Genomic DNA, 21,605 nt, shown 5'->3' on the forward strand with positions numbered 1-21,605 from the left:
GCCGGTCAGTCACTTTAAAGACTACAGGTCTGCCAAGACATGTATCGCAAGATGGCCGCTTCAACATGTTGGACGCGCAGATCAGACAAGCCATCCAGCACGACAAAGGTAGACGTGACGTGATGCCATACAAGGTAGGCGACATTGTGCTTGTTAAGCGCAGCGCCTTCGACAGTTCCAAGCCTGTTGGCGACGCTGCAGACATCGCCAAGCTTCAGTCAGCATACTGTGGCCCATTCAAGGTTGCAAGTATTTTGTCGAATATTGACCTCAAGATTGAGTTGTCAAACAAAAAGAAGCAGCTCAGGACAGTCCATGTGGAGTCAGTCAAGCCTCTCCAGGCATCATTCGCTGGCACGGACATCACTACCGCGACAGCCATCRTCGACTCACGCAACAGAGTCTACGGCCTTGGATCACGCCTCGAGTACTTGGTGCGATTCGATTTATCCTTGGGCGACGATGCCAACCGTTGGATCGATGCCAAGGTGATGCGGGCGCAGCTCCCTGCATTGGTCGCCGCTTTCAAACGTATCTCCTCATCTAGTGGTCAATAGTCGAGGGGGGATATGTAACATGAGGAACTTCCAGAGTCGAATGATTCGTTTTCCAAAGTGTTTTGATGTCGCTTCGCGCACTCAATCACTTCATTCGTTCATTCATAGACAGTGGGTCTTCAATTACTAACTGTCATACTCTCAAGGTATGTCCTCTTGTTACACCAATCAATCATCATTTTTATAAATAAATAAGTTTATATCATTCGTTCATTCATAGACAGTGGGTCTTCAATTACTAACTGTCATACTCTCAAGTGAACGTTCAATAATATTAAGAGTACATCTCTTTATATTAAACTTTTATATTCTTCAGACCATATTTTTGACTAAGGAACCACACTGCGGTCCAAGGTTGCATCTATCAAGTCTTAGGCCCTCCTCTGATCGGATGTACCACTTCTATCTGGACTCACCGACCAAGTTGTAGATAAAGTAGTTCACCAAATGGTTCATTGCAGCTCCAAGACCACCGCCTACACTTCCTGGCTTGGCGGTGTTGAGTTCTCCACTAGTCCAGGTAGCCATGGGTGAGGTGGGCTGGGGTGTTGAGGAAACCATTGAACACATACCTTGTAGGCAATCGATATGAGCCCAATGTCCCAGAGGTTGAGGCCACCTTGATCCCAATGGAATCTGGCGCTGTCCAGTGCCATCGTGTTTCTCCCTCTTGAGGTTCTTCTCCCATACTCTCCCGATCAATCAAATGAGAGAAGACACTGGCAGCCCTCTGTGACAACTCCTACTCGTACCAACTCTACAATAAATTCTTCTTTGACTGCGGCAAAGTGGCGACCCAAGAAGCCATGCGCCCAGCCTTAGACTTGGTGAAGCAACGCTCCTTCATCAATGTCAGAGAATGTAACATCAAAGTTACAGACATCTCAACGAAGTCTCGTCGCCCCAACCTTCCATTCATCCACCTCATGGCTATCATTGTCAACTACCTCTGACACCTCATCGCCAACCACCTCAATCCAAAAGTAATAATTTTGAAAAAACCATCAATTTGTTAAGATAGTTTATATTAACTAATTAATAGTTACAGATATATAATAATAATTAAAAGATAGACATGTTTACATACTTTATGAAAATACTAGTATTATTCATTAAAAATAAAATTATCATTGGTAAACAGTATCTACAAGTTGAGCAAAAGTACATAAAAAAAAACTACCAAAATAAAAGTTACGCCCAAAGGGGGGCTCGAACCCCCGACCACACGGTTAAGAGCCGTGCGCTCTACCGACTGAGCTATCCGGGCAACTGTGATCAGAAATTTATTTTCAACGGTTTTATGGGTCCATATTGCCGATTTTCTTTTTAATTGAATTTCAAAAGAGCCTCTAAAACTATTTTAAAATTGATTTATAAATTCCAAATTGTTTATTCTTCGGATGTAGACCCATCCTCCTCTTCATCATCAACATCAACATCATCATCGTCTTCATACTCCTCTCCAGTCTCATCTGTGGCATCTTCATCTTCCTCATCCTCATCACTACTGATATCCAAAGGCTTGGCGTCAAACTTTGACGACAATGATGAGAATGTTGATGGTGTATCCTCTGGTATGACTGGTATCGCCTTTGGTGGCTTCACCTTGTTGGCATTCATACGGTTCCTCCTTAGTGTGCCAAAGTCTCCATCTCTGATCATGTTCAAAATGTCCTCCATCATTCCTTCACCCTCTGAGCCACAACTGCTGCCAGGGCTCAGCTGGACACTCTCCAGATATTGCTGGATCTTCTTGTCCTCGGCATTCTCCTTGGACATCTGTTGTTTAGTTGTCTTGCCATCCGTTGATTTCAGAGTACTGCTCACATCGTCACCATCATCATCGTCAACAATCTTCTTCTTCTGGACCTCCTGGTTGGCCTTTCTATCATTCTTTCTCTTGGCCGCACGCTCACTCATGGCCTTCTCCCTCTCCAGGTCCTTCTTGGCCAATTGGTACGTATCACTGAACTTCTTAAAGATGGCACAGAACTCCTCGAGTGGTCTGGTCGTATCCTCTCCAAAGAACTTGGCAATCTTGCCGTACATCATCTCTGTCTCTCCGACCAGCTTCTCAGCATCAAGCAGCTCTGTCTTGGCAGACAACAAGAACTCGGAAAGTTTCAACCTGAATGGATCCTTATCGTCCAGAGGTGAGGTGTTGTCAGTGCCATTGACCTCGAGCTCCAGCTTGGCCAAACCACTCTTGAGCAGTCTAATCTCTCCAGTGGACGTGGAGAATGATAGAGTGGCAGCGGTGTACACATTGGGGATCTCTTCATAGAAAGAGAGGAGACTGGGTTTGATTGATTCGAGCAATTCAATCAGGTAATGTACCAGATTGTACTTCTCCCTGGTGTTGGACTTGGTGTCGGCCATCTTGTTGATACTGTCAATCTTGAAACCACTGGCATTGCCTCTGTTGGTGCCATGATTGATAAAGTTACCAACCGAGAGGATAAGCTCCAACACCTCGAATAGGTTCTCATTCTGCAGGTCGTTCATGGCCTGATTGAATGTGCGGACGTCAGGCTTGGCCTGGTAGAGCTTCTCGGGGAAGTTGAGCTTGAAGTGGATGGCATTGATTCTCTGTGCCAACTTGGGAATGGAGGCAATCTTGTCGATAAACTCCTCGGCCTTGCCATACTTTTGGCGTTCCTCCTCGGGGCGGGCTGCCTGTGTCACCTTGAACGCATTGATGAGATCAATCTCCTCCTTGGTGGGCACGTACTTGACGAATTGATTGATGGTCTCGAGGTCCAGCACCTTCTCATCCATGTTGAATATGGCATTGTAGATGTGATCGTGTGTGAATCCCTTGAAACGACTGAGCAAGATACCAATGTTCTGGGCACGCTTCGAGTCGATCAGTGTCACACACGCCTTCTTGTTGACCTCCTTCTCCTTCTTCTCAAAGACTGCGGCGGCAAACAGTTGCTCGATCTGCTCGTAGGGCAAATCGTCGTTGTACTTGCTGTAGTTGACCTTGGTCCAGAATGTGTTGGGGATGTTCCTGGTGCGGTACCTGGTCCACTGGTAGCTCTTCATCTTGACCGATGGAGCACGTGAGCAGCGCTCTGGTGTTGCAGGCGCCTTCATCATTCCGGGTGGTGGAGGAGGTGGAGGTACACCAGGTGGCAATGGTGGTGGTGGAGGGCCCGAGCTATCATCTGTAGCTGGATCGACTGGTGGAGCGTCGAGGGCCGACAAGAAGTTGCCGTCTCCTCCAATCTTTGGTTTCTCTTCGATGCCATCCTTGAGAGTCTTGATCGACGCCTTGGAGGAGCCCTCTGAAACGGCAGCGATCTTGATCAACTCGTCGTCCTTCTCTTCCTCCTCTGCCAACACCTCCATTCCTCGTCCCGAGCGGATAGCATCCTCTAGTCTCATCAACTTCTTGGCCAACTTGGTCAAGAGTATGTCCTTCTCGTGCAGTTGCTCGGCGGCCCTCTTCTTGTCCTTCTTAAGATCCTCTATCTCCTTTTGGATGAGCACAGCCTTCTCACCAGATACATGTGAGATGTCCATCGACTCTCCAAAGAAGCTGGACAAATCATCGTTCAACACTGATGAGCCACCATTGATCTTGGACAATATCTTCTCGACAAATAAACAGTTGGAGAGACTGGAATAGATTGATTGAGTTAGTACTTATCCACACCTCAATCTCACCAACAACTACCAAATAAAATACCTTTGTTCCTCGGTAGAGTCCTCATCAGATACAGTCTTTAACAACATCTTGAGGATGGAGACAAAGGGAGGGAAGAGCGGACCACCTGTGGTGCGGTCCTTGAGGTTACGGAACAAAGAGTCGGGGTTGTCATCACTGATGTCACCACGGGCATTCTCCATGTGCTCTTGCTCGTCCCAGCGGTCCTCATGCTCAAAGATGTCCACCTGGTTGGCCAGGTCCGGGTTGATCTTGATCTGGTCGGCCAGGTCCTGGATGGCCTTCACAATACCAATGCGCTTGAACTGTGAACGGATGTTGACACGGTCTTCAACATTGTCGGCTGTGCTGATCAATGTATTGATGAGGGCAAACGTCTCGAACTGCGCCTGTGGCGAGCTGGCATTGGTAAGACTCTGGACGAGATGGAGATATGGCTTGGTCTCACGTTTCACCTCTCGATAATTGTCCATGGCAGCCAGGACAAGTGTACGACCCTTTGGATGCAGGACACATAGAGCGGCCAGCATCTCCAATACCATTATCCTGGACTTTAGATGTGTCGTGTCCAGGATAAGTGCAATACTTGCAATACTAGTTGGATTCTTTATCACGGCTTCCAATCCAACTCTATTGTTCATTGTGAACTTTAAAGAATGCAGGCATTGTGCCATCTTACCCATGTCCTCTGGTGTCTTTCTGTTTAATTGATTGAGCGAGTCAACGTGTTAGTACGCCATGCCACCAATTCAATCAATCAATGATGATATCTAGACTTACGTTGGCTTCATGTCAATATCATTGAGCACCTTGATAAGGGTCTCCACACCGTTGAGTGAACAGAACTCTCGGAACCATTTGATTGGCTGGTTGCCAAGACGTACACGGAGGGATGTGAGGAGCTCCATTGTTGGTGTGGCTTTGAGTCCATCGACAAAGTATTGTGGAGAGTGAAGTACAGGCTTTGCCTTTGAGTTTGGCTTCTTGCCTGTAAAGTCACTCTTTGATATCAACTTGCTCTTGTACGATGCAATATACTTTTGTTTCCTTTCAATATCATATTCCATCATCTTCTTCCTGTCCTCCTCTTGGAAGCCCATCTCATCCTATAGTTTGACATTGTTAGTTAGACATTTAGACAATGTATCGTACCCAACTAGTAGTATATGTATATACATACCAAGACAACTTGGAAGGCATTGTTGATGGCTACGACATCACTTCCTTTTGACTTTCTAGAGAATAGTCTAACCATTGCTTGCTACTTCTTCTTCCTCTTCTTTGTTCTAGTCAAGTCTAGTCAATAGGATGACACAAGACAAATAACAACAACAACAACAACAACAAACTGAGAGAATGCATCGATAACACAAACAATCAACATTGGTACTATCTACAACAGACAACATCAGTGTTGGTGGTAGTATGTATATGTATGTATGTGTTGTTGACATCTCTCACTCTCTCAATCAATCAATCAATCAACCCGTGTTTGTTGTTGTAATCCCGTCATCTACTGCCGTTGATTTGATGATCAGAGGTAGTAGTATTGTAGATAGACAGACAAACTGAATGAATGAAGGAATGAGTGTGAATGAATGAAGTGGTGTCGTGGTGGGTTGAATGACAATCATGGTGTGTAGTGAACATGAATTGACAAAGTGATGGGAGTGGTGGTGAGTGATGGTAAAGGTCAAGTTCATACTGATGAGTGGGTTGTCTAATTGACATCCAACAATGTAATCATTCGGATAAGACCAGATATACACATTAGATCTGTATATGTGGCGTGGCAATCACTCATAAAGTGGAAAATAATAATAATAATAATAATAATAATAATAATAATAATAATAATAATAATAATAATAATAATAATAATAATAGTATTTTTTATAACTAGACACCAGGTCTGGATGGGCATCCAAAAAACACGAATTCCATGTCAAGACGAATGGCAATTGCATTGTCGATTAAGTGTAATTTAAAAGAAAATATTGATCAATAATCCTTGTTATTTGAGGATGGATGATTATCTGGTTAACAACAAGGTCATATTTGATGATGGCATCCGATGGGCCACCAAGTCCATTAATATTGGGTACCCTAGTTTGGAAACTTCAAAGACAAGTTGGTAGACTACTCTGTCCATCTTTTATAAATATCACTCCATTAACTTATGAGTAATTCATGAGTACACTTGCCCATAATAGTTAATTTACAACTTTAAGATGTGACCCTTAGATTGATCAATCAAACTATTATGTATATTGCCCGACAAGATTGCTCAATCCAAAGTTATGAGTTTGATGTTGTGATCAAATTATAGATATTTGTTTGTGAAACCCACACACGATCATAAATAATGAATGACTGTGATGATATTATTGCTCAAAACCATCGGGTTTGAAGGGTATGGGCTTGGCAAGGAGACAAAAGCCACCTTTGTACCCTATTGTAAAATTGGACCATTCACTGAACAAAACTAAACATTTTTGTAATTCACCGCCATCTCACCGTGGGCATGGCTGCCTCTTCATTCAGTGGTTATTGGGTCACCTTCATTCATGTTCATGAACACTTTAATATCTACATAAGTAATATGTTTGACACGCTTAGATCAACATCGATCAATCATCCTACCGAACGGCATTCTTGCACATGGAACCCACCAGACCCGACCCTACCCTAACCTAACCCTACCCTACCCTGCCCATATTATAAAGACGTACATGTACATTGAACACTCTATACTTAATACGGATGTAAAGTTACAAGACTGTTCAATCAATCAATCATTAGTTCACTATATATACTCAATCAGTTAACTTATTTATATCTCTACAAACTATTAATGATTGATTGAATACATTGTATTATATAATATTTATTTATTTATTCAATAAGATGTTTATGATCAAAGCAATTTTATCGTTGGTCTTGCTGACCATCGCATTTACCTACTTGCCAACTGCTGCCGCAGTCCAAATGAACCAAACTTCATGTTGGCCATTCAGTGATGCTGGCACCACAGCATTGAGAGGTCAAACAAAGAAGGTGTTTGCTCACTACTTCTCTCAATTCCCCATCGCCATTGACAATGTCGATTCCTCCGTATGTTCACACCAACACAATCATTCAATTATCGATCACCCCGAGGCTGGAATAGTTCCAGCCTCACCCACCCCCACACTCTTACTAACACTCATCAATCAATCTAGAATGACTACTACACCAGGAACTTCTTGAACCCATTGGGAGAAAACAAGGCTCACTTCAACTGTGGTGGCTTCTTTAGACAGAGACCTTTGCCTCGTCCAGTTAGACCAGAGTCAAACTGGGCTGACTTGGATATGCGCCTAGAGGTCACTCGCGCCATCGCATTGGGTTTGGATGGTTTCACTTATGACATGCTGAGCTTGACATCGACCAGTGTCTACTGGACCCGTTTGCTAGCCATTATGAAGGCCGCCATCTATGTTGACCCAGCCTTCAAGATTGTCCTGATGCCAGATATGAACGCTGGATGGGCCAGCTCCAACGCCTCCAACCTCATTCCAGCCATCGTCACCCTGGTAAACTCTCCAGACAACGCTGCTCTCTATCGCGATGCCAGTGGCAACCTTGTGATCTCTGCCTACAGAGCCAACAACCAATCTCCAGCCTGGTGGGCCAACCTTGTGTCCACACTCAAAACTGGCTACAACATCAGCGTAGTCCTGTGGCCGGTGTTCCCATCGATCACATCATCACTCATCTCCAGCTATGGCGCCAGCAGTGTTGGTATGTCCAACTGGGACGGCAACTGTGTCAAGAATGCCGCCAGCTTCGTCAACGCCGCCAACAACTTGCACACCGCCGGCGAGAAGTACATGTCGCCAGTGATGTCCCAGAACCATCGTCCAAAGGAGTTCCACTATTGGGAGGCTCGCAACTCTGAGGCCATGCGCGCTCACTTCATGGCCGCCATCAACGGCAATGCAGAGTGGATCCAGATCATCACCTGGAATGACTACTCTGAGGGCACTGAGATCTCGCCATCGTCAGGCACCCAGTATTCCTACTACGACGTTGCCGCCTACTACCTGCGCTGGTACAAGCTCGGAACACCCCCCGCCATCTACCGTGATGCCATCTACTACTTCCACCGCAACTCGCTCACCACCCAGAAGCCGGACATCCCCGCCCACCAGACCCAGAACTTCTCCCTTGTCCCCTGTGACCCAGCTGTTGATCGTGTCGAGGTCCTTGCCTTCCTCACAGCCCCCGCCAACATCACCATCACCCAGGGTGGAAACAAGGTCAACAAATATGTGCCCGCCGGTGTCCAGTCCGTCACTGCCAACCTGATCCCAGGCTCCACCCCAGTGTTCAAGGTTACCCGCAATGGTGCCACTATCATCAACTTGACCAGTACTATCACTGTTGCCACCACTATCCAGATCCAAGATCTCCTGTACCGTGGTGGAGGCAGTATCACCTGTACCAGACCCAATGTCTGAGGACAATGATGAGCCCAAGACAACTCCCATCCGCCATCCAATATATTCTCTAAGGCCATTGGTTTGGCGCTTTATTTTAGATAAACACCCCTCTTGGAATCATCCCATCCTAGGCTGTGCCCTAGGCCTCACTGTGTGATTGAGTGGCTGATGTGATGATGAACTGACTGAGATCCTTGTCGTAGCGTACCTTGGTTGGGTGTGGACACAGCTTGTGGAGTAGGTCAAGCTTGTCTTGATTGATCGACACCCAATCGTCTTTGAGCAGACCACCAGTGTCGCCAGAGTTGGGGTTGAGGCACCAGTAGAACGAGTCGGTACAGCCTCTGTTCTGTAGGTACTTGACAAAGGAAGTCATCCAGAGACGGTCCAGGTTCTCGGCGTACTTGCCACCCCACTCGCCAATGACTACAGCACGGCGCGTAGTCTGTGGAAGCATGCCAAAGTTTGCGTCCCAATGTGGCATCATGTTGTCTGGGAATGAACTATGTCTAAAGTGATTATGATTGACTACACTCGGGCCATAGCAATGAGGAGAGTAGACAAACTTATCCTCGATTGGCAAATGGATTGTAGTCAATGGTTTGGTGTCTGATTGTCGACCCTCCGACTCGAAGCTCTCTCCCCAACAACATGGCAGAGATGATGATTGTTGTGATGGGACTCCCTGACCAAATATCAACCATCTATTGCCACCATTCGTTTGAATGAAAGATCCAATCCTGTTGATGGCCTTGTCCCAATCTGTCAATGGATTGCCAGAGTCCCAAGTGGCAGAGTATGGTTCATTCTTAAGGTCCACTCCCATTACATTCCATGTTCTTCCATACCTAAGTATAAGAATGTTCTGTTTATCAAAGGTAGTTAGTAACTATTTACTAATGAATGATTGGGTATGATCTTACCCAAGCCTTTAAGGTCTCTTGTTCAGTGTGGGCACTGTTGTACCAGAGACCATCGTGAAGACGATCGTTTGGACCGAATGAGTGGAGGTCTAGAAGGATGAAGATACCTCTCTCACCAGCTGCCTCAATGATGATATCCAACACTGAGAGTGCTCTAAGACCATGAAGGTCACTATTCATATGAGTTGTAATTGATATAGATGTAGGAATTGGATCCTTCAATATCATCTCCAAACAGAATGGTATCTAAATATTGTAATGGTCATTGATTGATTAGTATTGAGTATCAAATTGATTGAAACGGGTATAATCGTACTCTTATGGCATTAAAATGATTGGCTTGAAGGAAATCCAGGTATTGTTTGTAATCTCGAGACCATAGTCCATGGACGACTGATGTCTCGGTTTCACAGCCAAACCAATTGATACCTTTAAGTTTGAAGTTAACGTCATTGATCCATAAGCAACCATCTTTGGAAGTGAAGTTAACTTCTCTATAGTGATGATTGTTCATCTTGACCTTGATTAATGGTGGAGTTAATACACCAGAGTGGCTATTTCCACCGCTTAACTTTGAAAGATGTATATTTCCAACCGAACTGGTTTGGACAAAGGTCTTTACAACAGCCTCTTGCTTCTGCTTGAGGTATCTCTCTCTTTGTAATCTCTTGTAATCTGATAGTTGATCCTCGAATGGCGGGGACTCGGGTACCTTTTGAACGGGTTTTGAAAGGTTGACAGGTTTACCCAAGTTGATGATGTTGATGTTGGGACTGGCACCGTTGGCGATTGAATGTGAAGGTGGTAGAGTGTTGGGATGTGCTGGGATAGGTGGAGAAGTAGAGCTACTTGAGGGAGGAGATACAAAGTCTTGTTGTTGTAATGGAGGACTCTTTGCAATTGAGGGATTATGTTCGATTGGTACTTGTTGTTGTTGCTGTTGTTGTTGGAAACTTGTAGGAGAAGTTGGACGTTGACGATCAAAGTCTTTCTGTTGCTTTCTTCTTATCTTATTCATACGCCTCCTGTGGAGGTGATTATTTAACCTGGATAATAATTTTTTGAAAGGGTTCTTCATCAAACTAAATATTGGAATAATTATTATTTATAAATTGATTGATTGATATATATATATATTGAGTGAATGAAAGAATAAATGATGGGTATGAATGATTGTATTAATGATATGGGTGTATAATTACATGAAGTGGTGGTTGGTATGGAATGGACACAATGATCAACTTAGAATTACACTCACCCACCTTCATTAAACAACACCTACACTCCCCCCCAGCTATAATTCATTAGGTCTAGGGTATGGATTATTTGATTGATTGATTGAGCACTCCTCACCACCAATCATTCGGTGTGTGTTAACCCTATCACACATACTATTTAAATACACTGAAAGAAATCAATCAATTATATATTTACACTTAACCAAGTTCTTCTCCTCCTAGATCACTATCATTCATTCTACTTTATTATTTTACTAATACATTTAAGATAGTTTTTGATAGTTTTATGTCTTTGTATCTTATCAATCTTACAATCTTACAAAGACTTTTGATTACCTGTGGAATGAAGACAAGCCATAGGTGTTGGAGAACAAGCAATGGAAGCCTGGGAATGCTTTTAAAGGGTAAAAGCGGACTTTGTAAAGTTGACAAAAAAAAAACAAAGTTTTAAACAGGAAAAGGTTTTGGACTAGAAGGGTATCGATCCCTTTACCTCTCGCATGCTAAGCGAGCGCTCTACCATCTGAGCTACAAGCCCTGTTGTTGTTTTAAATCAATATCACGCTTTTGTGCGGGATTTTGCTGAATCAAAAAAAAAAACTGAACAAATATTAATCAATCCAGATTAATTTTTGAACCAAAAATAGAATATATATCAAGATATGATTGATTTATTTCTTCTTTGGCTTTGATGGAGCCTTCTCTTCCTCAAGGCCAAGCTCCTTCATCAATGCCTCAGCCTCCAACTCTTGCTTTGACTTCTTCTTTGGCTTGGATTGTGGCTTCTTTGACTTCTTGGAAGAGGAGTCGGACGATGCTGATGCTGGCTCTTGTGGATCCTGCTCCTTATCTTGGTTAACGTATAACACGTGATCAATCTCTGGTTTCTTCTTCTCCTCCCTATTATTATGTTTGTAATGTTAGTATGGACCGTCCATCCATGGATTGATTGATTGATTGATCGATCCTTACATTGCAGAGGCAAGAGTTGGGAAACTCTTTATGGACTTGTTTGGTGCCAATACTTGGACTGGTGTCACATGCGAATCAGTCTTCTCTGCCCATCTCATATTTGATGGAATATCTATATTCATTCAATGTGGAATGGTTAGTATGAGTGATGGTAGGTCTTTGGACATGCCACTACGTACGAACTGTGTCCAGCTTTGACTCTTTCAACTCGGTTATATTGGTGATTGGAGTAACATCCCTAATGTTTGATTGATTGGATTGAGTCGAGTAAAGTTAGCCAATTGATCAACCAACTCAAATCTGATTGTCCATTGAATGATCGATTGATCAATTGTTGATCATACTTTTGCTTTGATTGTGACAGATCAACGACAGCCTTGACCTTGGTGCTGGTGACTGGTGATGTGATTGATGGTTCTGAAGATGGTGAATCAACTGTTGGTGTTGAATCGGTTGATGTATGAACTGATGTAGTCTTTGGACTGGCAGTGGCAGTGACCACTGGTGCAGCAGCGGCAGCAACTGGAGTTGGCTGAACCACAGCAGGCTTGATAACTGTCTTTGACTTTGCCTTTTTATCCTTCTTGGCAAAGAAGCTATTCAACTCATCATTCTCAGACATCTTATATATTGTGTTGTGTTGTGTTGTTGTATGTATGTGTTCAATTTAATACTTTGAGTTGAGTTCAACATCCATCTTGATGTGGGTACTCGCGAGCAGGTGATGTTGGTCAGGTCTCTGGCGAGTCCACACTTCAAAAATTGAAGAGTAAGAATGAAAAACTGTGAAGTTCGCTTCGTTCATTCATTCATCTGACACTCTATCTCTACTACTTGTACATAAGTAATATATGATGGCGGATAATAGTAATAATAGTAGTAATAATATAAGACAGACATCCAAAATCAAAGAAAGAGATAGTTTAAAGAATAATACTGTTGTAGAACAGTCTTATCCTAGATTCCAATTCAATGAAGCTATCATCTTGCCTTGGGTATCTATCTTATGAATGATTGAATGAATGAAGAATGAGCGATAACATGTAAACTTGGATTGGAGTGAGATGGGAATGACACAAACACATACATGATTGATTGGATGAATGAATGAATGAATGAATGAATATACTGACATAACTTTCGCGTTTAGAAATTGAACTTGCTGGCTGTGAGCCAGACTGCGAGATTAATCTTCATTGCAGAGTCACATGTATTGGCTGTATACTCTCTCGATAACCCTTCACATCAAATAGCATTCATAGGATTGGACAATAATGATGTATGTTTATATACATGCGTATTGTCGTACATCTCACTCATTCAATCACTCAATGAATCAAGTCGACAATCAATCAAATTAGACTTGGATTGATTGATGGCGAAGAATGTTTGATCACAGTGGACGATGATGGATTCATTCGTCTGTTCTTTGTAAATGACTTGGACCGACAACCATTGCGATACTTGTAAGCAATCAATCAATTCATTTATTCGCCAACCAGCCAGACCACTCACACTATCAATCGATCGACCGATCACCTCCAGTAACTCATCATCGACATGGGGCATTGCCATGTGTCCGACCAAGCCATTGTTTGCAGTCAGTGCCAATAGTCATAATATAACCATTTGGGACATGTCACGAGGCGATCAATGTCATTATTATAGACGGACATTGCAAGGACATCGACACAACATACCTTGCATTGACTTTAGTTCCTGTGGCAACTTCCTCGTATCGATATCCGTTGACAATTGTATACGTATATGGGATGTCAACTCACAGCAGACCATCACAATGATGCACCTCTCGCAATGGGGTTGGGGATGTCGCTGGATGGAACTATTCCAGGATGATCATACCCATACCACCACTCGAACAGACACGACAACATGGATTGGAATGACACATGAGCAAGAACAACAAGAAGTACAACAAGCTGCTGCAGAAGAACAACAACAACCACAGCAACAACAACAACTGGTGGTACATAATGATAATGACATGGAGGAAGAGCAAGAGGTGGACGAGGATCCGAATGCTGATCTTGATGATGACAATGTTGATGAAGATGATGCCGTGGAAGAAGAGGAGTTTGAAGACGAGGATGAAGAGATGGCATATATATTGGAACAACAAAGGATATTGATTGAAGAGGTCAAGGCGATGCAGAGTGAGGGCCAGGTCAGGTTCAAGTTGGTCAACGCCGCAGTCGCGCCAAAGGACAAGCCGCCAAGCCATTTGGTATTCACAACATTCCAGAACCTATACTTTAGTGATGCAAAGTTGACCGAAGCCATCAACATCAACAATCCATCGCCGACGACCTTTCCCATCGCCCAGACGCAGCTGGAGCGTGTGGCCATGCTCGAGGTCATCCCCGAGCTGTCACTCTGCGTATGCGCAAGCCAAGGCCCAACCAGACAGGTGGCCATCTTCAAGGTGAAGAGCATCGACAAGGGCAAGCTCTGGAAGAACTTTGACAACTTTTACAGACGCAAGGATGAAGCTGACTGCGAAGACAGCTTGTACGGCGTGGGCGACGCGTCCGATCGACCACACTCTGAGCAGGCCAGGCTGATCCAGGACTCAAAGGAGCTGAAGCTTGGGTTCAGCATTGAGCAAGACATGATCGTGCTGCTGCCCGCCGGTGAACCATCGATCGTCGTAGGTATGACACTGTGCCGTAACCAAAGTCCAACATCGCCATCACTATTTAGTGTCTCACTCTACGTCCTGTATATTAATGGAGTGCTCTGTTGTTATAACATACGCAAGAGAGACTCACAACTAGATATCCTATCTTATCAACTGTAGGGTAGTAGGCACATAAACATGTTCATTAAGTGTAATCAAGATCTTTGTTATGTCGTTGCCAGTCATATTTGCTTGATGGTAATGAAGATACTCTCATTCTTCTTCAGTTTATTCTACAAGGTAAGCGCATTCGTTGTTGTTCATTGTTGTTATCGCTGCGCGTGTGTCTATCTATTGATCTGGTGAGAACAAGTCATCCTCATCAATATCGTCTTGGAATGCTGATTGTTTGATAGATTGATTGATTGATTGATTGATTGATTGATTGATTTATCGATTGGTATTAGTTTGTTGTATCTTTGAGTCATTGCTCACTGTGCTACTACATTGATGTACGTACAGTTGAAGAAGTCTTGATGTACAACTTGTTTGGTGGCATCATTCATTGGGTCCATTTGCATTGTGTCATCATCCAAGTCATCAAACAACTGATCATCATAATCAGCAGCCTGGAATCTTCTATGATCAAAGTGTTGTGACATCTTTGTCTTTGTATATATCTCTATAATAATAATAATAAATTAATGAACAAATGATTGATTGAGGGATGAAATCTAGACCCTTTTGAGGCACATTCTTCAATTCCAAGTCCAATCTCAACTTCACCAACACACACTAGTTTCATTCAACATTCATTCATTTGAGTTAACTGACCAAACAACATGATGTTTGACTACAAGTCTGATGATGAAGACGACGATGACAATGATAATGGTCCAGTCAATGTGCCAACAACATCAACATCAACTATCAATACAACATTGAAGCGAAAGACACCTCCTGTCAACCCAAAGACACAGACACAGACATCAAAGAGTCATTCATTGTTCAAAGATGATCAAGATATATATGGTGGAAGAGATAAGAAGAGACATACTCCAGATAACTCAACATCATCAGGTAGTTCTGCATTGTTCTCAATTCTACCTGCTCCAAAGTCAAGCTCATCATCGTCATCATCCTCAACCTCATCCTCTGCTGTGTTGACTTCGTTATCATCAACTTCAACAACATCGACAACTACATCGACATCATCAAAGATACAACATGCACAACCGAAACAACAACCCAAACAAGAGAAGACAATGACCAAGACATTGAACCCATCGGAAGAGAAACTTTTGAATAACTCAATGATACCGGCTTCGTTGAGGAGGAGTTTGATACAGAAGAAGGAAGAGGCAAAGAAGGCTCGAGGTGAAGAGTCCCCTAGACCTGGACAATCACACAATGCATCCGCTACATCTACCACTCCCGCTAGCAAGAAACAATCCGACGAAGACGACGAGGATGATGATGTACCTCTATTCACATTCAATGAACCTTCGACGACTAATGTTGTAGAGAATGGCAATGGCAATGATGAGGACGACGAGGACGAAGCATTACAACGAGAGATTGAAGCTCAGAATCAACTGATACAGGATCAACAAGAACAAGGTCCACAAGGCCCAGAGGAAGGACAAGAATATGATGAGTACGAGAATGATGAGTATGCGGAGGAGCAAGGACAGGAGTGGACCGAGGAGCAACGTGTTGCCTATTGGCAACAATGGCAACAACAACAAGCTCAACAACAAGCATATATACAAGGCGATAATAGATATATTCAGAATGTAAGTTGGTTGATCACATGATCGAACGATCGAATGATTGATTGTGAGCCTAACTCTGGACAACTTGTACCACCTTTTAGTATGATATACAGAACACGACTGGACTGATCGAGATCAATCAGAGTAATTTGTTGGCACAGGATCAACAGAGGATACATAATCTGCGAGAGAAGCAGGGTAAGATGGGGTCGGGTCCACAAAAGGCCAGCGGCACACATCGCCAGAAGCATCAATGGACTTCAGTGTTGGCGGATTTCCACACCAAGAAACGACAGATTGAAGAGAGGAAGATAGATGATTCAATATCCAAACGAAATCAACATAGATACTAATTGATGGTGAAGGAACTATTCCCTTCCTCCGAAGTTCGCTCATAAAGTGGACATGAGCCCATGGGCTTGGACTTGGGCCAGACCCTCTCAATAGGATCAAAAGAGTAAGGACGAGGAAATACCCAATGTCATGCGTGGGCCACGATCATTACCAAATCATGATTGAGATGTGTGAGTGGCGAGCTCGAATAACGAATGATTCCTAAATCGATCGTTTGCATTATTGATTGCAAACATACTGCACAACAACAACACAAGGTGATACTCCAGCTCCAGTCCAATGCCCATCAAATTCAATCGATTGATCAATTAGTAGCAAGGTTGTTGTTTGTTGTTGATTGATTCAAGAATAAAATAAATAATTATTATTTATTGTTGTTTGTTGTGTTGTGATTGATGAACCAAGAGTGTGTGAGTGTGTGAATGAGTGATGTGGACACAAAGACGAAACGAGTAAGACGAATGGATTGGGTGTCGACTGTGTTTGATTGTTCGTTCATTGTAGACAAACACGTCAGAACACATATATATTCTTTACATTTATATATATATATACTATTCTTCGGAATAATATTATTAATATATATATATTCATTCATTCAATATCTTATTCAACAACAACAATAACAACTTGTTTAGCTTCAAGGTAAGAATCAACCCAACAATCATAGTCTAGACTATTATTCGTAGCATCTCATCTCAATCAAGACTCAGATCACATGATGTGTGATTGGTTCTACAAACAACGAATTGTTAGCCCAAGTCCACACTGATCGCTGATCAAAAATCACGCCCATTATCATCAGACTTTGCAAAACATCGTCTTTTTTTGGTTCCAAAGACATCAACAACAACATCTACACAAACATTTATTATTATTTATTAATTTGTTGTTGTGTTGTATTGACCTTAAATAGCACTTGATTAGTCATTGAGACGAGTTTGTTTGTTTCTTGTTGGAGATCGTCGTAGTCCCAAGTGTCAATCATTCTTCATTCACTTATTCATTCACTTATTCATTTCATTCTTTATATTTATATTTATATACAACAAAGGTCTCGAGCAAAGCTGCAACAGGTCAGTCATTCATTCATTCATTTCCTTTCTCCTTGATTCATTGTCATCATCTTCTCCATCTTCATCTCCTCCTCACACATCTCTCTGTCATGACCGATTTGAACAACAACAACTCCGATGTTTGCTCTACATCTTCAACTCTGGAGCATCGTCCATGCATCCTTTTCAAGATGTTGTGGGTGGGTCATAGTCAAACACACCCAACATCTCATCTCTCTTCACACAGCATACACACCACATATGCCTCTCTCTAAAGTTCGCAACCATCCACAACCAATAAGACACACACACATAACACACATATTCTCCAATCAATCAAATCGCACCACCACATCATGTGAGTGCTACATTTTAAATCAATTTCAAAGGGAGAGTGAGAGAGAGAGAAGAACAGAACAACAACAACAACAACAAGAAGAAGATTAAGAAGTTGAGTTAAGGGACACCTGATCATTCAAACATCATTATCACACAACAACAACAACATTTGCAACATCTTAGCAATAGCAACAACAACAACAAACTAGATTGATTGATCAGATCAACAACTTGTTTGTCTAGACTTTGCATGTAATCAATTCACACGTTCGTTTCTTTTTATTCTTCATTGTCTCATTGTCATTGTAACCTACACAGCAACATATACTAATACTCATACTTATAACATCAACAGACTCTGCGTCGATTAGCCTAGCAAGTTGATTATAATATAGTCAACCAGTAGTGGTAGAAACTACACAACCCATATCACTTCAATCAATCAATCAAACAAGAGCATCAATCAATCAATCAATCAAACATACAGACCTAAACAACAACAACAAGTTACAACACCAAAAACAAACACACAAGGAAGAAGGAAGAATAAGGAAGAAGAATGATACATGAGGAAGACGATGAGGTGGTGAGCTTTAAGCCACCTGATCGTTCGACATCAGCTCCACCTATTCTATCGCTCAACAGCAATCAGTTGTTTGCATTTCGTCCAAGCGAGTTGTTCAACGATATTAGATGCGATGAGAACTACTTTGAGTTCTATCACAGTCATCAGAACAAGGACACTCTGCCTCCACCCCTAGAGTCTGCTCCATCCTTTTACAACTTCCCTGCCAACGATGATGATCAATTGTGGAACAATGGTTTCAATGAGGTATGTGATCACATGATCAATCAATCACATGATCACTCACTTACTCACTCATTCAATCGCATCGATCCAATCAATCAAACAGGTATTCTTTAGACAGAATGTGATGGGTAACATTCAACAACAACAACAACAACAGAGACAACAACAACAGCAACAACAGTACTTCCATCAGCAACAACCTCATGTTCCACATCAACAGTACCAACAACAACATCATCACCTACAGCAGCAGCAACATCATCAACAGCAGCATCTTCATCAGCAGCAACACCACCAGCAGCATCACCCACAGCAGAGGCAACACCAGCAGCATCACCAACAGCAGCATCACCAGCAGCACCACCCACAGCAGCAGCATCATCAGCAGCAACAGCAGCCAATGCACCCAAAGTTCATGAATCAGAAGCAGAACAGCATGGGCTCATTCAACAATGCGTTGGGCGGCCAAGCCCCCATTGGAACGGTCAACTACGCTGCGTTTGGTGGCGGTGTCGGAGCTGGCAGCGCCAACAACAAGTTCTTTGAGCTCTCGCCCCCTGGTATGCCCCCTCGCCCCGCTGCTGGCGGTCCCCCTCCAGGCCTCCAGCTCAAGATGGGCCAGATGACTCTGAACGATCAGAGCGTCGGCAAGCAGCAGCAGCAGCAGGATGAGATCACGCCAGTCTCGTTTGATGTGGCTTACTCCACAATCAATCAGCTGTACAACGACACGGGCAGCAGCCAGCACACCAACGGCAACGTTGGCATGACCAAGAGCACCTCGAACTCAGCGCTCAACAAGGCATGGAAGGATAAGGCCTTTGAGCCACAGCCAATGCGCGGCGGACCAGGCGTGGTTGGCTCCAACCTCAACAAGGCGGTGGCACCACAGCAGGGTAGCCACATTCACGCCCCAACACCAGTGTCGTCGGGCAACAAGCTTATTGGCAGTGACATCGAGTCATCGTTTGACAGGTTCTACGCCGACCCATCGTCTGCCGACACAGCCTCTGGCAAGAAGATGAACACGGTCGTTCCATCCCGTACGCCCACCCCACCCAACAGTAGCACCAGTGGCGACAGTTCGTCGCCATCGCAGGTGTGCCGATACTACACCCAGGGCTACTGCAGCAGAGGATTCAAGTGCAACTTTGTCCACGACAGCGCCGAGAAGTCCGAGTACCAGCGCCAGCAACAGATGTCTGAGAAGTCACCAGGTTCGTCTGCTCCAATGTCCAACCACCAGTCGCCCACCCCCGCGGCCCCAGTCCAAACCAGCAAGCAATCGAACAATGGCAGCGGCAACGGCAATGTTGCCAACAACAACGGCAATGCAAGCGCAAACAACAATGCTGGAGGTGGCAACACAAGGAACAAGAACCAGAGAAAGAGTCTTCCAAATGCAGACACTGGCGCCCAGACCGAGAAGAAGCAGCCACAGCAGCAGCAACAACAGCAGCAGCAACCACAGCAGCAGCAGTCTTCCAACGCCAAGCAGGCAAACATGGGCATGAACAAGCAGCAGCAGTCCATCGTCAACAACCAGGCATCAAACACCGGAGCACAGGCCTCCGTTGACATCAACGCCAAGATCGAGTTCATCGCCTCGAAGCAGTACAACTCAGTGGAGCAGCTCGCCGGCTTGATCTACCCGTTGTGTCGCGATCAGAATGGTTGCCGCTTCCTGCAGAAGAAGCTGGAGGAGGGCGACGAGCAGATGACCGAGATGATCTTCAAGGAGGTCTGCGAGTACATGCTCGAGTTGATGACCGACCCATTCGGTAACTACCTGTGCCAGAAGCTCTTGGAGCACTGCAACAATCGTCAGAGTCTCTCCATCATCGAGAAGGTCGGACCAGACATTGTGCGCATCTCTATGAACATGCATGGCACGCGTGCCGTCCAGAAGATGATCGAGTTCCTTACATACCCAGAGCAGATTGCCCTGATCAAGAAGGCTTTGGCCAACCACGTCGTTCAGTTGATTCAAGACCTGAACGGAAACCACGTCATCCAGAAGTGCTTGAATAAGTTGCCGCCCGAAGACAACCAGTTCATTTACGACTCTGTCTCGACGACACCAAACTGTATCTCGGTGGCCACGCATCGTCATGGATGTTGTGTGTTGCAGCGCTGCATCGACAACGCCTCGCCATCGCAGAAGAAGCAGTTGATCAACGAGATCATATCGAACGCACTGGTGCTGGTGCAGGATCCATTCGGCAACTACGTTGTCCAGTATGTGCTGGACCTCCAGATTCCAGGCTTGGCTACCGAAATGTCCAAGCGTTTCCTGGGTCACGTGCCCATCCTCGCCACCCAGAAGTTCTCCTCCAACGTCGTGGAGAAGTGTCTGAACGTTGCCGACCCCAGCACGCGAGGCCACCTAATTCAAGAGCTCATCGACTGCGATATCCTTGCCAACCTGCTGCAGGATCCATTTGCCAACTACGTCATTCAGACTTCGTTGAGCATCGCAGAGCCACATCAGCACACCAAGTTGGTCGAGGCCATTCGTCCTCACCTAGCCATGTTGAAGAACACTCCATATGGCAAGCGCATCCAGAACAAGATCATGAAGGAAGGCAGGGAGTACTTCTAAGTTCATCTATTTGTAAGTTGTCTCGAGACTATTGCATTTGACAACGTCATCATGGAGATGATACTAACATCCATGCCTTGCTCAATCAGGAATGAATCATTCAAGTGGTAAATATAATTAATTAATAATACAAATATATAATCATGTTGTTGTTGTACCAAGACTATAATAAAGCGATCAATCA

The 21,605-nt window shown here is 44.0% G+C and overlaps 9 protein-coding genes across 9 annotated transcripts; 4 read left to right on the plus strand and 5 right to left on the minus strand.

The window, feature by feature from the left end:
* Window positions 1–959: 959 nt before the first annotated feature.
* SAMD00019534_080180 (hypothetical protein) lies at window positions 960–1,213 on the minus strand (the record flags this gene model as incomplete). The annotated part of the gene is made up of 2 exons (XM_012896478.1): window positions 960–1,046; window positions 1,130–1,213. The coding sequence occupies 2 exons, from the start codon at window positions 1,211–1,213 to the stop codon at window positions 960–962; spliced, it is 171 nt and encodes a 56-aa protein (XP_012751932.1).
* Window positions 1,214–1,946: 733 nt separating this feature from the next.
* SAMD00019534_080190 (hypothetical protein) lies at window positions 1,947–5,485 on the minus strand (the record flags this gene model as incomplete). The annotated part of the gene is made up of 4 exons (XM_012896479.1): window positions 1,947–4,182; window positions 4,252–4,929; window positions 5,011–5,336; window positions 5,411–5,485. The coding sequence occupies 4 exons, from the start codon at window positions 5,483–5,485 to the stop codon at window positions 1,947–1,949; spliced, it is 3,315 nt and encodes a 1,104-aa protein (XP_012751933.1).
* A 1,658-nt stretch (window positions 5,486–7,143) lies between these two features.
* SAMD00019534_080200 (hypothetical protein) lies at window positions 7,144–8,732 on the plus strand (the record flags this gene model as incomplete). The annotated part of the gene is made up of 2 exons (XM_012896480.1): window positions 7,144–7,344; window positions 7,452–8,732. 2 exons carry the CDS (start codon window positions 7,144–7,146, stop codon window positions 8,730–8,732), a joined length of 1,482 nt encoding a protein of 493 aa, XP_012751934.1.
* A 121-nt stretch (window positions 8,733–8,853) lies between these two features.
* SAMD00019534_080210 (hypothetical protein) lies at window positions 8,854–10,655 on the minus strand (the record flags this gene model as incomplete). Its single annotated transcript, XM_012896481.1, has 3 exons — window positions 8,854–9,579; window positions 9,638–9,883; window positions 9,954–10,655. 3 exons carry the CDS (start codon window positions 10,653–10,655, stop codon window positions 8,854–8,856), a joined length of 1,674 nt encoding a protein of 557 aa, XP_012751935.1.
* An 891-nt stretch (window positions 10,656–11,546) lies between these two features.
* On the minus strand, window positions 11,547–12,469 carry SAMD00019534_080220 (hypothetical protein; the record flags this gene model as incomplete). The annotated part of the gene is made up of 4 exons (XM_012896482.1): window positions 11,547–11,775; window positions 11,848–11,959; window positions 12,027–12,085; window positions 12,192–12,469. The coding sequence occupies 4 exons, from the start codon at window positions 12,467–12,469 to the stop codon at window positions 11,547–11,549; spliced, it is 678 nt and encodes a 225-aa protein (XP_012751936.1).
* A 528-nt stretch (window positions 12,470–12,997) lies between these two features.
* On the plus strand, window positions 12,998–14,659 carry SAMD00019534_080230 (hypothetical protein; the record flags this gene model as incomplete). Its single annotated transcript, XM_012896483.1, has 4 exons — window positions 12,998–13,126; window positions 13,189–13,313; window positions 13,393–14,353; window positions 14,435–14,659. Coding segments are annotated over 4 exons (1,440 nt in total), but the record flags the coding sequence as incomplete, so codon positions are not given.
* A 177-nt stretch (window positions 14,660–14,836) lies between these two features.
* SAMD00019534_080240 (hypothetical protein) lies at window positions 14,837–15,147 on the minus strand (the record flags this gene model as incomplete). Its single annotated transcript, XM_012896484.1, has 2 exons — window positions 14,837–14,886; window positions 15,006–15,147. The coding sequence occupies 2 exons, from the start codon at window positions 15,145–15,147 to the stop codon at window positions 14,837–14,839; spliced, it is 192 nt and encodes a 63-aa protein (XP_012751938.1).
* Window positions 15,148–15,327: 180 nt separating this feature from the next.
* Window positions 15,328–16,610, plus strand: SAMD00019534_080250 (hypothetical protein; the record flags this gene model as incomplete). The annotated part of the gene is made up of 2 exons (XM_012896485.1): window positions 15,328–16,281; window positions 16,362–16,610. Coding segments are annotated over 2 exons (1,203 nt in total), but the record flags the coding sequence as incomplete, so codon positions are not given.
* A 1,957-nt stretch (window positions 16,611–18,567) lies between these two features.
* On the plus strand, window positions 18,568–21,421 carry SAMD00019534_080260 (hypothetical protein; the record flags this gene model as incomplete). The annotated part of the gene is made up of 2 exons (XM_012896486.1): window positions 18,568–18,840; window positions 18,923–21,421. 2 exons carry the CDS (start codon window positions 18,568–18,570, stop codon window positions 21,419–21,421), a joined length of 2,772 nt encoding a protein of 923 aa, XP_012751940.1.
* Between the last annotated feature and the right edge of the window lie 184 nt (window positions 21,422–21,605).

This window comes from Acytostelium subglobosum, assembly GCF_000787575.1.
Source record: "Acytostelium subglobosum LB1 DNA, scaffold: scaffold17, whole genome shotgun sequence".
NCBI lineage: Eukaryota > Evosea > Eumycetozoa > Acytosteliales > Acytosteliaceae > Acytostelium > Acytostelium subglobosum.